We start from the raw sequence: 18,542 nt of genomic DNA, 5'->3' as shown, positions 1-18,542 counted from the left end.
TATGCTCTTTGAACCATGCTTACACAATGTAAGCCTTGTGACACAGAGGCGTTGTCTTGTTGGAAGAGTACAGATTCATAGGGCCACATTGTCACCATGTAGACCAACACATAGTTTGAAACAATCTCCTGGTAAGAATTATCGTACAGGTTGTGTTCAGGGATGAGTGAATCCAATAATGTTCATCATACCAGGATACCACCACCAGCCTGTTTCAGGCCAACAGTGCAAATCTGGTTGGCTAGTTAACATTTTGGCTTATGAGTGTATATCAAGTTATTAGACATGTTATTTGCAAATTGCAAGTGGAATAAAAATGCTAGATACAAATAAAAAATACCCTTTTTTTTTTATGTTGAGCCCATACACAAGAGGTTGGTTAACCTATAGCAGTGTTTCTCAACCTGTGGTCCGTGACAATGGGACAAATAGTCTGAGGGCAGACTTAATTAAATAAATATATATATTTGAATTACCCAAACAAAACAAATTAAAATTGAATAAGTAAGTAAAAATTATTGAAATAAAATGGATACTTAAAAACCCAACAAATAGCAGCAGAATGACGAGTAATAAAAGAGTGAAGTGAACAACAATATGGTTTAATTGCTTCCATTTTCCCTTGCTGATTTGTCAGATTTGAAGTAAACATGTGTTATCCACATTTCAACCAATTGCTTGTTGTTTATGATTTTTATTATCGGAGGTTTTCCTCCTTCAACCAAGGCTCAGTATATCTTCACAAGTGCTAAGTAATACTTGGACAAAGTGTGTCGTGAGTTAAACCCAGTATTCATATTTTTCAGAAATGTTTTTTAATAATGGAAAACTGGTTTAGAACTAGGACTTTGAAAAGAAAAGCAAATGAAACAGGCAATGCTAAACCTAATTGCGATACACGTGTTGTAACTGCAAGTAAATCTGATACTATTAAAGTAGAAGAAACAAGCAGTTCAAAGGAGAAAAAAAAAACAGTAGGAAATATAACAATTCATATTTGGAATTTGGGTTTACTTGGTATGGGAGATGAAGGCGAACAGACACTTCAATGTGTTTTGTGTTATGAAGTGTTCTCGAGAGTGCATGAAGAAACTAAACATTATGATGTGAAAAATAAGCAAACTGAATTTTTTTCAGCGACACTTGGGGACATTAAATCATAGGAAAGATATAGTTTTGGCCATGGGTTAAAATAATAGTAAGGCACTGGAAGCCCACAGAGATGCAGGTAGATTATTATGTCAGTACACGAATGTTAGGAGTATCAGAAACAAAAGGGGTAGAGTTTGTTGCCTTAGTCAATATGCTGGGACAACAGATTGTAGACATTAGTGAGACCTGGCTATCAGAATCAGACATACTAATTGGTATCGAGTGTAAAGGATACACTATTTTTAGGAAGGATAGAGAGGATAGGACATGCTGCTAATGATATTGGATGACTTGAATCCAGTTAGAGATGAGACCTATGATTGTAGTACTACCACTAACAGTATTTCATGTGGCAGTGAGTTTGAAGCCATCTGGTGTGAGATGGAATCTAACAAGATCAATTACACAGCGGGGTGTTGTTACAGATCTGGTGGATCGGTTGCTAGTGATGCAGAAATGCATCACCAAATAGACAAGACGAGAACGAAAAGAATAATCATAATGGGAGACATAATTTATCCAAATATTGATTGGGTAGCAATAGAATCTCATGAGAAGAATGAAAATTCATTTATTCAGCTGTTGTTGGACAACTTCTCAATCCTTAAGCAGCATTTGACAGAAAGAACTCAAGGTCAATGAGCGCTAGATTTAATTATAGTGTCAGAGGGCGTTTCATTAAAGATTTAACTATCCTGCCTCCGGTTGGTGACAGTGATCATATGGTACTCACTTGGGAAGTGACTAAGTATATGAATGTTTCATTCAGAAAAGGTTACATGCTGAACTACAAAGCAGGAAATTATGACCAATAGAGGAGTACATTAAGTTCAGTGGAATAGGATTGGATGATGGATGGAAAGAATATCGACAGTGCATGGGAAGCATTTAAACAATACTTAAATGATGCAATATCAGAGTGAGTCCCGAGAGTTCAGCAGGCTAGAATAGTCAACTGTTGTACAGAAAGCAAAGTCTGAGTAAGAAAAGAAACTGGTTCTGCGTGCTAAAGACAACCCACAAGAATTCTATCAATGTACTGCAAGTAAAAGAAAGAATGAAGATGAAAGAATAACTCTTCTAAATGCAGATGATGTGAAGGTTACAGATGCAGAAGAGGTTCTTCAACTAATGAATGCCCATTTTGTTAAAAGCTATCAACCTTCTGTACGCGACACTGAGCAAATTGTCGCGTACATGAAGAAACTCAGGTATACGAGGATGCGATATTAGAGATGTTGCACAAACTGAATAAGAATTCAGCAATAGGGACTGATGGGATATCAGCATACATGCTAAAAGAATGTTCAGCTGAACTGGTTATTCCTTTGACCAAGCTTTTAATATGAGTCTCAGAACAAGGAAGAATCTGCAGGAATGGAAAGAATTTATGGTAATTCCATTACACAAGATGATGAAAAGACCAATCAATATCTCAGGCGTGGTGGTGAAGATTTTGGAAAAATTGGTTAGGTTAGTTAGAAATGGGCTGACAGTGAATCTCTATTTTGCAATGAGCAACATGGGTTTACTAAGGGAAGGTCGTGTTTTAGCAACTTGCTCACATTCTATAACAATTTTACCACTGAACTAGACAAGGGGGGGGGAGGGATGGGTACACCATGATATTTTTGGATTTTGCTAAGGCTTTAGACAGAATACAGCACGGTAGACTGTTGCATAAATTGGAGAAATATGGGTTTGGATTAGAGAATATTAATGTGGATAAGATGATGGCTGACCGACAGTTATCAAAAAGTGTTCTACGGAGATGTAAGCTGCAAGATTTAAGGTAACCAGTGGTGTACCACAAGGATTAGTGCTTGGTCCACTGTTATTCAATCTGTACATTAATGATATTGGGAAGGATTTGACAAGCGACATACAGCTATTTGCTGATGATGCAAAGATAGGTAGGTAATCAGGAATGCCACTAATATGCAGTACTTGCGGAATGTTTGAATAGGCTGGAATTGTGGGCATGGGAAAATGGATGTTAGTTCAATGTCAGTAAATGTAGTCATTCAACTTTGGTGTGATTAGATATCCAGTGTTGTATTATATTGGTAGGATTATGCTTGAAGTATTTTAGTAGAGAGAAATTTGAAGTTCAGGGGCCATGAAGCAAAGATTGCAAAGACAACTCAAAAGATAATTGCAATGCTGAAACGAACATTCACATGTAAAGATAAGAATGTCATTTTGTCTCTTTACAAGGCCTTGATAAGACCTCACTTGGGCTACTGTGAGCAGGTCTGGTTTCTGTTGTGATTCTGATACATGAGAAAGAAGGGTGATATGATTGAGACTTGCAAACTTCTGAAAGGATCATACAGGATTTCAATTGATGGAGGGTGGGGAAAGGACAAGAGGACATGCTTGGAAGCTGAGAATGAATGCTAAGAAGTTGGTGAGGGCTAGATTTTTCTCTCATAGGGTGGTGTGTGTGTGAGCAGTGTGAATGAATTCAAGATTAAGTATGATAGCTGCTGCATTCAGTATGTGGCCTCCCTTGATTTGTCCCTGACTTCCTGGATTATCAAGTTTCCTGGTATGTACCTTCAAAAAAAGTATGCAATAACCATGCCTGTACTACAAGATTAAGTTTACATTATTACTAATCTCCTATTAACAATTTTCCTCCCAGTTATTTTATTACTTCAGCACTTCAATATTCTTATATTTCAGTCTTCTAAAAGATTTTGAAACTGCATCAGTTAACCTAAATTTTGGCAGAATGTTTTGCAATCTACCAAGATGTAAGTGGCCAGAAGGTAACTGTTTGCCAACCATTTCTCCTCCATTCTGTTAAATGGCCATAACACATTAGATTAGCTCTGCTCACACATTCTTGAATGCTAACAGTGTCAAGTTCCTTTCCAATATCTTCATTTATAATATGATTTTGCAATTGATGCTATCGTTCCACTCCTCCTAATTTGTCTACGAACTCTCCTATATGTAGTCTCTAATCTTTCATCAAGTGCTTTATTTCTAAGCCTATGCTGAGATCCATAACTTAAAACTAGTTTGAACACCTTTTTCTATATTGCTATTTTATTGTTTTGGTTAATTTCTTTCTCTCTCTCTTCTTTTCTTCAACCTTCTGGTTCTGTCGACTGCTGGACGAAGGTCCCCCCCCCCCATGATTTTCCAGATCACTCAGTTTTCTGCCTCTCCCATCCATCTCACACCTGCAATTTGTTCCAGTTCATCCCTCCACCTTCTTCTCGGTCTTCCTCTTTGTCTTGCTCCATCCACTGGTCTCCACTCTGTTGTTTTTCTAGTCCATCTCCCGTCACTACATCTGGCAATATGGCCAGCCCATCTCCACTTAGCCTGTTTAATGTATTTTACAATATCCATGACACCTGTTTGAGATCTTATCCATATATTTGTCTTCCTATCTCTTAATGTTATTTTTAGCATACTTCTTTCCATGCAATGTCATGTTCTTCTCAGTTTTTTGTTTAGGGCTTCTGTTAAAGGCCATGTTTCTCCTCCATATGTTAGGACAAGAAGTATGTACTGGTCGAAAGCTTTCTTTTTTAGACTCATAGGGATGTCACTTCTGAATATGTCTCTCATTTTCCCATAAGCCATCCATCCAAGGTGAATTCTTCGTTCAATCTCTTTTCTTTGGCACTTCAAAGGATAACAATTGGCCCAAATATACATATGAAGTAACTTGTTCTATTTCATGGTTTTCAACTTTGATAGTTCTATGGTTTATGTATTTATTTATCATTATTTTTGTTTTTTCTCTATTTATTTTTAATTCAATTTCTCTGGAGGATTCATTTAGCTGATTTAGCCTTTCTTCCAGATCTTCAAGATTATCTGCTATCAGGACAATATCATCTGCAAATTTCAGATCATGCAGCCTCTCTCCATTTATGTTTATTCCTTTTGTTTCCCAATCAAGGCTTCTAAAGACTTCCTCTAGTGCAGCTGTAAATAATTTGGGAGATATGGTGTCGCCTTGCTGAATGCCTTTTTGTATTGGGAACTTTTCACTGTTTTTATATAATTTCATTACATAAGTTGCATTATTGTAAATATGTTTTAGTGTTTCAATACGGTCATACCCCCGACTTACACGAATCCGGAGTTACGTGGTTTCTTATATTTACGTATTCCTGTCTCTCTTCACGACTCACCACTAGTTGTATCTTTTTGGCGCCGGCTGCATTTGCCAGTGTCGCACATGCTGTGAACAAGCACTGACATGTTTCGCACGGTCTTCATTCATACGCAATTTTTATAGTCTACACACTACACCTTGCGAATGTTATGTTATGTTATGTTCTTGATAAAAATTTTATCACATAAAAAATAATAATGTCATCCAAATGAAGCAAGTCCGATTCTTCTACAGCTAGCAAGAAAAGAAAAACATTGACTTTGGAAACAAAACTCAACATTATTAAGGATTTTGAAGGCAGAATGAAAATTTGTGAACTAGCAAAGAAGTTTGATCTACAGGAATCCACAGTAAGAACAATCATAAAAGAAAGGTTTATAGATTTTGGAGGACATAGATTCTAACGAGGATTGTAGCCACAAGGCAAGGAATAAAAAGATCATTGGCTTGCTATGAAGAAATTTTGCATGACAAGAAAAAGACATGCCGTCAGATGTATCTATTAGATTTTATGAAACCATCGACATTGAAATAACTTTTTTTTTTTATGTACAAAAAACTACAATTATGATTATATTTCTTAAAATATATAGGTGTTTTTGTAAATCTTGGTCCCAATTAACTAATATTTTGTATGTTTGTATATATAAATTATATGCAAAATTATACCCCAAGTTACGCGAATTCGACTTACGTGCTTTTTGTTGGTCCAACCTACCGCATACTTCGGGGTATGACTGTATATGGTTTCTCAGTTTCCTAGGTTTCAAGTGCTTTTAGTGTTGCAGATGTTTTAACTGAATCAAATGCTTTTTCATAGTCTATATAGGCCAGACATAAGGGTTTATTGTATTCAATTGATTTTTCAATGAGCTGTCTTAATGTGTGATTGTAATTCTTTCTAAATCCAGCTTGTTCACAGGATTGCATTCCCTCTAGTTTAGATTTTATTTATTATTTATAATTTTTGTGAAAACTTTATATATGGTGGGGAGTAGGCTTATAGGTCTGTAGTTTTTAATTTCTTCCTTATTGCTCTTTTTAAAAATTAATATTAGAAGTGAATTATTCCAATTTTTCAGAATTTTTCTCTGTTTTAGACATTTATTAAAGAGTTTAGTCAGCTGTTCGAAGACAGGGCTTCTTCCCAGTTTTAAGAAGTCTACCATAATTCCATCTTCTCCTGGGGCCTTTCCATTCTTCATTTCCCGCAGTGCCATTTCCACTTCACCTTGTAAGATCTCATGGGCATCATGTTCTTCCTCACTCGAGTTATCCATAGATGATTCTTGGATGTCCCGGTCTTTGTCTTCATAGAGTTCAGTATAAAATTCCTGAATTCTTTTGATTATTGCATCTCTATTTTTTTATAAATTCAACATTTTTTCCTTTTACAGCAGCTATTTCCTTTGTTCCAACTGATAATGTTCGTCTTAGGACCTTCATATTACTATTGTATCTTTAATTTTCCTAGTATTATACAATCTAAGTTCATGTTTCATCCTTTTACGTATAGTTTTACAAATTTCCGCATATTCTATTTTATTGGTGTCATTCAAATCACTTCTTTTTTTTCATCAGATCTAAGGTTTCCTGTCTTAGTTTTCCTCTCCTTGGTGCCTTTTTACACCTCCTATTTCTAGTGCACAATTCAAGATAGATTTTGTTAATATTTCATTAGCATCATCGATGGTAGTAGCTGTGTTTAACTTTTTTAGTTCATTTTTGAGTGATTCTCTATAACAGCTTTTATTGTGGTAGAGGTTTTGTAGATTCACTAAATTGGACTTTTTTCTTAAGCTTATTCCATTCCCATTTTTTGGTGATCCATACTTTTGCCCTATTAAGCACTTTGGTATTATTTATTATATAACTTCTGTTGGAGAGGATGAAGTCTATTTCATTGTAAGTTTGTTCTTTGTCCATTTGGGCTTCTCCACGTCCATTTTCGGCTGATTTTATTCTTGAAAAAAGCTGTTCATAATAAAGAGGTTATTTTCTTCTGCAAATTCAATAAGTCTTTCTCCTCTTTCCTCTGTCCAAATCCAAATTTACTGATGGAGTTCAGATAGTCATCTCTGCTTCCAATTTTGGCATTAAAGTCACCCATTATAATTATGTAGAATTCTTTAGAATTATTTAATGTGGATTCTAATGTTTCATAGAAATCTTCTATCTCTTCATCTGGATGGTCCATAGTTGGGACATATACTTGTATAATTTTTAGTTGGTATCTTTTATTTATGAAGAGACTTAGTTCAGCTACTCGATGTTATTTTATTTACAAACAGGACATTGTCCTTGATTGTTCTATTTATTAGGAATCCTACATCACCAGTTGAGTTTCTGTCACATTCACAGTGGTAGAGTAGATGTCCATCTTTTAATCGCATGAGAGTTTCTTTTTTGCATAAAGCAAAGAATGATATTGCTGATTCTAATATGAGATTCCACTTACTTTCATAATGCAATCCATATAGATGATGAAGTGGAGATAGTGTACACTCTTGTCATACACTTGATTTCACATCAAATCATTTGTCTGCATTTCTTAACCAACTGCTGACTTACAACTTAAATGTAGACTTAAATATTGTTCTGTATAATGTTCTACTTAACTACATAATTGGTTTGAAAAGATTTGCCTTGGGCATCTTGTCACATGCCTTTTGCAGATCTAGAAAACTTAAGTAGAGGCCCTTGTTTTATTCCCATGATTTCTCAACTATTTGTTGTAAAATGAAAATCTGTGCTTGCCAACCTTTTTTCTTCTCTAAATTTCACTTCCACAATTTTTCTTAGACTCTTCTCAAGTAAGCTTGAATAAATCCTACCTGGAACATTTAGTAAAGAAATTCCTTTATAATTCTCACATTCAGTTTTATTCCCCAGTTTTTATAGATGAAAACTAAGATTGCATTTTCCAATCATCTGCAATTCTAACCTCTTACCAGGTCTTCTGAATTACGCAGTGACCACTGCAAAATTTGCATACCTCCATATCTGAGCATTTCTAGTCAAATTAGCATCTACTCCAGTTGCCTTTCTGCATTTAAAGCTTTTGATAGCTTTTTCTACATCAAATATTGATATGTACTCCTGTTTGCACTCCTTCTGAATATTTCCTACTACTTTTCTTCTATCACTGCTTATTTCATTCAGAATATTCAGACAATTCAGAATATCCATATTCAGTTTTCATCTTCATCATCCTTCATTCCTTTTATACTGCCTCCAGAACATTTTGCCACCTTCTGAATACTTACCTTCCACATTCTTGTCGAATCTCTTCCCATAACTTTTGTTTAGCTATTTTACACACAGCATAGGTCTTTTACATTTTAATTTACATTATTTTAGGGCATCTGCTAACTTATTTGCTAGGAACTTTTCGTTTTTTTTTTTTTTTTTTTTTTTCTACGACTACTTTTTTAACTTCTTGTGTCCATCATCATCATCATGAAATTCCTGACATCTACCCTCAAGGGGTGTACAGGATATGATAGTACTACATGAAAAATTTACTTCATTATTAACTTCCTACCTACAATTTTCTGCCAAATCAATCTGTTACCTGTCAAAGCTACAACATTGTCAGATCTTATATTTATATAACTATCTTCTAAGGCACTTTTTATCCTATAAATCCACCTATATTTTGGTCTTCCTCTGGGTCTTTTTACTGCCAACCTGGCAGACAACACTTGTTTGGCTAATCTTTCCTCGCCCATTCTGTTTAAGTGACCATACCACCTGAGATTAGCTCTGCTAACGCATTACTGGATGCTGACAATGTCAAGTTTTTTCCTAATATCCTCGTTTTTAATATGATATTGTCTTTGATGCCATCTGTTCACGCCCCTAATCTTTCTCAGGACTTTCATACCTGCGGTCTCTAGTCTTTGTCGACATCCTGTCGACCGCACCATTTTGTTGGATCGTCCTTCCTGGCTTTTGATCCGCCATCTTATTTTAACGATGTTCTTATTAAGGTTAATTAATTGTATGTTGATTACTAATCCAAATATAGGGAAATTTCTGTTATACTGCACCACCCTATATTCAGATTAGTCTATGCAAAATAGTGTAATCAAATATTAATTAACTTTAGCAGTCTAATGTTTACATATAGGCTTTTACATTTACATTTGAGGTTCCCGCTAGATCCGATAATTTTATGAACGGTGCAGTGGAAAAGAATCAGGCTAACAACAAATTGAAATCAATAAAACAAAACATTTAATGCAAGGTTATATAATATATACATAAGCATACTTTGGATAAAAGATAATGCAAAATTAACTCAGTTCAACTACACATAACATTCACTTAACTTTTGGTATTAAATACTGAACTTCAAAATCTAATTTCTCCTTAATAGGCAAAAGATAGTTCTAAAGTTCAATATCACAGAAATTCACAGCAAATATTTTAACAATGGTATTCTTTATCTATCCCTTAGTCAGAAATCACATAGTTCAGTCTAGAGATAGCTATCAACTTTAAGGGGGGGAAGACTATTAATCTTCTAGCTTCTGCTAATTTCAGCATAAACACCACAGTTAATGTTAGGATTTAACAAAGGGAGATAATTCTTATAACTTCACTTTAAAATGCTATAAAGTACAACTGTTCTTACCGGAATAAATCTTTGCACAAATTATTCACTGAGGCACACTTAAAACTTTAGATAATTATCACACGGGAGCTACACATTTCAAAAGTAATCTTCTTTAAATTAACTTAATCTTTAACTTCAGCACATCACAAATGCAGACACACTTGCACTAGAAAATTCACTTATTCCTCATATACTACTTTACAATAGAATCAGCTTTCTACTAATCTTCCTTGAAATCTCTGAAATACAACTTTAACTTCAGAATTCCATATCAATATTCTGAGTTGTCAATTTACAATTCGAGCCTTTGTAATCTGATCACAGCACTTAATTCTTTGTACTACAGCCTCTTATTTAACTCCGTGCTGCCAATAAATTATTTCCTCATCTCTATTGTACTGTTCTCAGTGCCATTACTGTGCTGAGTGCTCCAATTGTACTCAGTCCCTAGTTCTAGTGCTGACCCACTGCCTTGTCACTCTCGCTTTCCGTTTATATATTTTCACTCCGTTTTCCAGCCAAAACTTGTTCTCACCGTCTAGCTCAAATCAATTCCATCTCACGTCCATAACTCACATGCTACATGCTTGCGCCTTCTATTTTTAACTCCGTCTCCATGACAACAATTAGAGCAGTACATAAGCATAAGCATTACATAACATTATACCTTTAAATAAAGAAAATAAATAAAGGATATTTTTCAATTCAAATAATATATAATTAAATATGATGAACACAAATTCTTCTACTATCAATATAGGAATAAATAAAATAATCTGAACATTATTTTTATACAGAGTCCTTTCCATTATTAATGCATATCCTAGATTAAATAATTAAATTAAAAAAAACTCAAAGGTAATTACATGAATAATAGTTTATATCAAGAGATTTACATAAAATAATATCTACAGATGTAGCCTTTGCCATGGTGGATTATGTTGGATTCTGAAGGGAGTATTAATAATTTTAATTTCTCTTCATTCAGAATCCAACAGCAGTCTCTAGTGTTTGGTCAAGTGTTTTACTTCTGGATCAGCTCTCAGATCCATAAGTTAAAATTGGATTGAACACTGTCTTCTATACAGCTAATTTAGTGTTTTGACTAATTTCTTTCTTATTCCATATAAATTTATTCAGTTGACTTCCTACCATACCAGCTTTGTTGATTCTGTTGTCTATTTCCATATATAATTTACCATCTTCGCTAAAAACCGTGCCTAAGTAACTGAAATGTTTTACTTGTTCTATAGGTTCTCCATTCACAATGCAGCTGATATTTTCAATGCTTCTGCCTATTTTCATTATCTTTGTTTTGTTATTGCTGACCTTCATACCATATCTATCACAACAGTTATTCAATTTCAGGGAATCTTGCAGCAGATTTATTTAGAAGTATAACATCATCCGCATAAAGCAAGGAGCTGACATTAACATCTTCAATTTTGATATCAGGTTTAATACCACTTTCCTTCATAATGTAATCCATACAGATAATGAATAACAGAGGTGATAATGTACATCCTTGTCTAACACCAGATTTAACATTAAACCATCTAACTGTACTTCCTTCAATTCTAACTGCTGACTTGCAACTCAAATAAAGACTAAGTATTGCTTGATATAATGCCCCATTGACACCATATAACTGTAGCATATTGAATAGCTTCTCTCTTGGCACCTTGTCATATGCTTTTTCCAGATCTACAAAACTTAAATACAGATCTTTGTTATATTCCCATGATTTCTCCACTATTTGTCGTAAAGTGAAGATCTGATCATGACAGCCTCTGCTTGACCTGAATCCAGCTTGTTCTTCCACAATTCTTCTCAACCGTTTCTCATGTATACTTGCATAGATCTTAGGAACACTCAGTAGGGAAATACCTCTGTAATTCTCACATTCAGTTTTATTTCCCTTTTTATATATGGGTACTATGAGAGCTCTACTCCAATCCTCAGGAATTCATCCCTCTGTCCAGGCTTTCTGAACTATGCAGTGCAGGCACTGTAAGACTTTTATACCACCATACTTCAGCATTTCTGGTTGAATATCATTTACTCCTGCTGCCTTTCCACATTTCAAGCCTCTGATGGCTTTTTCTTCTTCAAGTATGGATATGTATTCCTGACTGCATGCTTGGTCAATGTTTTTTACCACTGTGCTGTCATCAGTGCTTGTTTCATTTAGCAGTTTTTCAAAGTAATTACTCCATACTTCAAGGATATCTTTTTCTCCCGTTTTCATGTCACCTTTATGATCTCTAACACCTTTTACAGCACTCTTTCCTCCATTTCTAAGCTTCTTCAACAACCTCCAGATACTTTGCCACCCTCTTGATATTTATTTTCTATATTCTTGCCAAAGTTCTCCAATGACTTTTGTTTAGCTTTCCTACATTTGTCTCTGTATTCTCTAAGAGCACAAGCTGACTTATTCGCCAGGAACTTTTCATATGCATTTCGTTCACTGTCTCTAACTTCCTGTGTCCACGATGGAGTTCTGATTTTTCTATTGTTGCAAACAACCTCACCATATGCCTCTCTGGCAGAATCAATCAATGTTTCCTTCATAGCTTGCCACTGAATCTCCAAGGTTTGATTCCTGTTCTCAAACTCTTTGATTTTTTCTTGAATAATGTTTGTATATTTTAGTCTCCAGTTCACATCTGTGAGCTGCTCAACTTTTATTCACTTTAAAACTTTCTTACATGTCATTCTTTTCAATATGAAATTGAATTTTATCCTGCTTAAGACTAAATGGTGATCATTTCCAATTTCAAATCCTGTGTACAGTCTAGTGTCCTGCGACAGAGAGAAAAAATCACTATCAACAATAATATAGTCAACGAGATTTTTCTTATTCCTTGCCTCTTCTCTCCATGTGAATTTGTGCACATTTTTATGTTGGAACATGGTGTTAGTAATAACCAGCCTATGTCCTGAGCAGAAATCCAACAAGTATTTGCCATTATTATTAGTTTTGCTCTTTTCTCCAAATTTTCCAAAAATATTTTTGTATATCTAACAATCATTTCCTACTCTGCTATTTAGATCTCCAACAAGGACCAACTTTTCCTTTTTCATTGTGTCAGTTGCTTTTTCTAAAGCCTCAAAAAATTCCTCCACTTCTACCTTAGTAGAACCTTCTGTGGGAGCATAGGCACAAATAGGTCTCATTGTCCAGTTCCCCATTATGATATTTGACCACATCACTCTACTTGAGACTGCCTGCCATTCAAGAAGATTAGTCTCGTACTTTGTGTTGAATACTATGGCTACTCCTTCTTTTCCTTGACTGTCATTGCCTGAATATAACATTTTGTATTTATTGCTCAGAAAGAGCTCACCAGTTTTGGTCTTTTTGTTTCAGTCATCCCTATTATGTCGATCTGGTACTTATCTAATTCCTCAGTTAGCTCCATTTCTTTGCCATTCAGGCCTCTTATGTTGATAGTACTGATCTTCAATTCTGGTGATACTGAGTTTTGGTGTGTTTTAGGATTTGTTCCAGTAGCTAACTTTTCGCTGTTTGCCCTGCCGAAAACAATGGGGACCTTGTTTAACCAGGCTACGCCCCAGCCGGCATGAAATTGCATCATGTTGTACCATCATTTAATATTGTGGTTTAAGCCAATAAGAATACAATTTGGTAAGCTAAATCCCAAATTGCCAGCCCATCCTCATTTGTTCAGTACCCAGGTAGATACCTAACAGGGTGCACCACGAGAAGGTGAGGATTGGACATTAGGTCAGCAGCCTTGGTCTGTTCTCCACATTCCTTTAAAGGCTATGTGGAGGTCTCCTCTCAGTTATACAGCTTTGACCCTTAAGCACCTCCATGTTGTGTCCACTATGGAGTTCTTATTTTTCAATCCTTGCAGACAATTTCGCATCCCTCCTTAACTGAATCAATCCACATTTTCTTCAGTTTTCCATCGAGACTTCAAGGTTTGGTTTTTGTTTTCAAACTGTTTCATTTTTCCTTGAATAATGTTTGTGTATTTGAGTAGTTTGCATATAAAAGCTATTCAATTTTAATTATTTTTAAAACTTCCTTACATATTGCCCTTTTCAATGTGATATTCATTTTTATTCTATTTAAAACTATGTGATGATCACTTCCAATTTCAAATCCTCCGTATACTCTTGTATCCTAAACCAGTGTGAAGATATCACTATCAACAATAACATAATCAATGAGGCTTTTCTTATTTTTCGTGTCTTCTCTTCATGAGATCATGTGCACCTCTTTATGTCAGAACTTGGTAGCTAGCATGAGGATATCACTATTAACATAATGATCTACAAGGTTTTTTTTATATCATGTGTCTTCTGTGCATGTAAACTCGTGCACGTGTTTATGTTGGAACATTTTTGGTATGGAATTTTATTTCTATTTTGATTAGCTGTGTTTAGGTACACTTGCTGCTCCCTCCCTTCTCCTAGAAGAATTCTGATGCTGACGATACTGAAGAAACAGAAGATACATTTTTCTAGTAATTATATGCTAACTTTGCAAATGTGAAATTTAAAATACTGACGTATACAATTTGCTACATTCTGTGCTTGTTTCCTGGAGTTGAATTTATTTTCTCAATCACTCCATATCATCTACAGACAATGAAAAAAAAAAAAAAAAAAAAAAAAAAAAAAAAAAAAAAAAACCTCATACCATTTTTCTTTAAGCATGAAAGAGCGTGTAACAACTAAGTGTGAATGAACCCTTCTCTTAAGCACCACACCTCATTTATATATACTTGTGATTTCTTTCATCTCAAAGGTGGTAATTGAGATGAAATTTTTCTGTACATGTTTGCTCTGATATACCATGCCAGAGTATCCAACATAAAATATCCGAATTTTGAACATCTTCAGCTGAAATTCACTTTGCCTCATTCAAAGTGAATAATGGGGCAAAATTCACTTTGCCCCATTAACATTACCAACGAGCGCACACAAGCTGTCCACATGCCTACCAGAATACCAGATAACTTAAACACTCTAAATCTCTTCTTCACTAGTAACCTTTCCAAGGATACTGCAAATGTTGTTTGTCCTCTGAGCAATTTAAACTACAATCTTACACTGACCACTTCTCCCATGGATCACACAGCAGTTCACATCCATGAGTTGTCTGGCATTATAAAAATGCCAAGTGGGATAATCATCACAATTTTTATGCCTTAGTTGTTTCCTTAGTTGGATTACTGTTTTTTGTACTTCAAACCCAAACACATGCACTGAACATATAACTGAAGTTATCTCCTTATTGACAGGGAAATGTATATTTCCAATTCTACTTTAAATTTGCATTTACTCTATGATTTTGTTCTCCAAAAGATGTTCTGATAAGGCTGTATAAGAGAACTGAAATAATTGGTTAAGCAATTGAAATGTCTCTATAAAATTTTTACCATGCAGCAAAATTTCACACACACACATTTCAACAGACTCACATTACTCTTTATGTATAATAAAAGGTTTGCTTATTTATTTAAGAAAAGAAGATTTCATAATCCTATGGATGCAAAAGGTTCAGCTTGCATTTAACAGTCAGCAGGCTAAGTAGTCATTTGTATCAACCATTAGCAGTATATATATTGTCAAAATGAAACAAGCAAACTGACCATTGCTAGGTATGATATATCACTACTTCCAAATATTTTTTCTATATTTGTTTCTAACTTATGACAGCTATGCTATCAATCAACACAATGTGCATTGTGTGAAAGTGACATGATAAAGAGAAACTGGTAACATCTGAATTTAAATTCCACAGACATAAAAGATGCCTGTAAAATATAAATTCTTATGAATTAGGGTGGGAATGATTTAAAAAAAATTTTTTAATTTAATTTACTATGTAAGTTTTGCAATGGTTTTAACTAACCTGATCTTCAGATGCTTGTAACCAGTGAAGAGTTTGCTCTCTTACTCTAGATAAGGGCTCTCTGACAGAAATAGTTGTATATGGTATTTCCCTCCGACGTTCTGAAAATGAGTAATCCTTTAATTATCTCATGTTTAAAACATTCCCAGCATTTAAAGGGATGGATTATCAAATCAAGTGAAAAGAAAAGCATGAAATAAAACATTTCTTGCTACTGAACTGGTGCTATTTTGCCACAGTGCTTCATTTGTCAAATTAACACACTTTCATTCTAAGAAATATAGGCATTTTCAAATATTACAACTTCATTTGACATAAAAGATTACCAAAAATAAATAAATAAATAATAAAGATAAATAATAAAATAAAATAAATAAATAAAAGCAATTTTTCAACACACATTCCACATTTCTGAGTCATTTATTATTTAAATAAAATGATAATGATGATAAAAAAATAATCAAAGAAATTTATTTCATTGAATGATGTCTATTTTCAAATTTGTTATGGTAATGAGGCTTGAATTTACATAAATGATTCTAAGCTATGAGGGAAGTTTTCGGTACTGAGATCACATTATGTAATTAAAGAGTTTAATAAAAAAATAAACAATTAAAACCAGACAAATTTTGTAAGCCATAAGACTTGCATCATCAGGGATACTGGTACATAAAAGTTTTACACAACAAAAGCCTATTAACAATTAATTACACATATTAGATGTTTTTGATAACTTCGCAATTGTTGCGTTACTATCATATTCTAATACCACAGAACGTGATAGCAACAACTAGCAATGTTCCAACATGCATACAGCAACAAATTTACCACAGAAGAAGAAGTAAATAAGCAGTTAGCCTTTTTAGATCTTTTAATTCTTATCAACCAGATGGTAGCCTACATTTCTCAGCTTTTCTGAAAATGATTCATATAGTCTTTTATTTAATGAAAGGATTCTCTCATTAAAACAGATTTTAACAGTAATGGTATCTCTATCTCTTCAAATACAGAAGAAATAATTCACATTCCTATCCCTTATGTGCAAGGCATTAGTGAATGCATAGCGAAAATTTTAAAACCACTGAATATTTTTGTTGCCTTTCACCCCCATCAGAAAAATCTCCACATTTCTCACTTCTCCTAAGGACAAGATTCCACCTCTCAATTATCTAGGCATCTACCAGATTCCTTGGTCTTGTGGGTTATCTTATTTTGAACAAACATGAAGATCTGCTTTTATTTGGATAGAAGAACATGAGTCTTATATTAAATGCCTTGATCCTGAACAGTCTAGACTTGCAGAGCATACTATCAACACTAGAGTTCACTGGAACAAAATGAGAGTTCTTCATAAACGTCGGTTCCTCATGGAATAGCTTTATAAAGAAACGTGAAACTTTACTTCACTCTCTTAACTTAAACAGATCCGATGGTTTACGTCTATCTCCTTTGTGTGAGATGGTACTTTTTTAAATCAGCTAATCTTTCCTAACTTTATTTTGTGTAAATATATATAGTTTTCTTTTTTTAAATAAGTTGGGAAATTTATTGACCTTTTTAGTTATCTTACATTAGATACTTATTAGGCAGCACTTTTTAGAAGTGTCTGTTAATGTTCAATTGCTATTTTGTGTCGAAAAAATTCTACACTAATAAAGTAATTTACATGAGTTTACTCTAGTATTATAATTATTTGAAATCTGCAAAAAGCTTAAAGACACGCCTTTGATACAGTGGCAGACAAATTAATCTGAACAAGCCAAATTTTCGTCATTTTGGTTTGTTTTTGGTAGAGTTCACAATAATTTCGGTTTTCGTTTCAGTTTACAATTTTGGTTTTAGTTCATTTTTCTGGTTGATTGCTGCACATGTTTTAACTGTCTCTGTGATGTTTATTAATAGTGTTGTGTGTTTTTAATAGTGTAAACAAGTTGACATTCATAGTGTTTTATTCATTTTGTGTAGCTATAAACTGGACACATTGCCAAGAAAGTTCAAAAATAAGTACTCTTTCTCAGCACATATCCAATTATTGGTGACAGTGATGATGTGGTACTCATTTGGGAAGTGACTAAGTATATGAATGTTCTATTCAGATAAGGTTACATGCTGAACTACAAAGCAGGAAATTATGACCAACTGAGGAGTATACTGAGTTCAGTGGAATTGGATCAGTTGATGGATGGGAAGAATATGGCGAGTTTGAAGCCATCTCATGTGAGGTGGAATCTAACAAGATCAATTACATAGTGGGGTGTTTTCAGTTAAGGGTATAATAAATCCCTCATTATTTCAAAGCCGAATAAGAAACTTGAAGATTGAAATCTAAGAGTTTCATGCCGAAGAACGTTTGGCGAGTCCAAGCATAGGTCAACACCTGGTAGTACAACACTAGGGAAACTCGGAGCAAAGGTGGAGCAAGTTTCGATCACTGTCCTTAATATTTACATCTTTCTGGCAATTCGTATAGTAAAGTATATAAGTTCTGTTCACTTAAACCTTGGTATTATCCAGATCTACCTACTCACTGATGAGACCTCAATAAAGGTTGAAACCGGTCTGGGTAGTGACCTTCCCTCATAATGTAAAACAGTAATACATCTCCAAGGAGCTGCGTTTTACATTATCAGAAAATATTAAGGACAGCGATCGAAACTTGCTCCACCTTTGCTTCGACCAGCTGTTGGCTTACACTTGGACTTGCCGAACGTTCTTCGGCATGAAACTCTTAG

The 18,542-nt window shown here is 34.5% G+C and overlaps 1 protein-coding gene across 3 annotated transcripts in view; it reads right to left on the bottom strand.

Moving 5' to 3' along the window:
- Positions 1–18,542, bottom strand: part of LOC150107486 (uncharacterized) — a 156,935-nt gene that overhangs the window by 39,208 nt on the left and 99,185 nt on the right. For all 3 annotated transcript variants that reach the window (XM_090391333.1, XM_090391336.1, XM_090391335.1), the window contains exon 8: positions 15,811–15,911. In XM_090391333.1, the coding sequence (XP_090247459.1) occupies positions 15,811–15,911 (101 nt within the window). The remainder of the gene's footprint in view (positions 1–15,810; positions 15,912–18,542) is intronic.

Source organism: Typopeltis vanoorti, chromosome 4 (genome assembly GCF_054136105.1).
Source record: "Typopeltis vanoorti isolate ZY-2024b chromosome 4, IOZ_Tvanoo_1.0, whole genome shotgun sequence".
NCBI lineage: Eukaryota > Metazoa > Arthropoda > Arachnida > Uropygi > Thelyphonidae > Typopeltis > Typopeltis vanoorti.
Note: the sequence above shows the minus strand (reverse complement) of the source record. Positions and strands in the feature narration are given on the sequence as shown.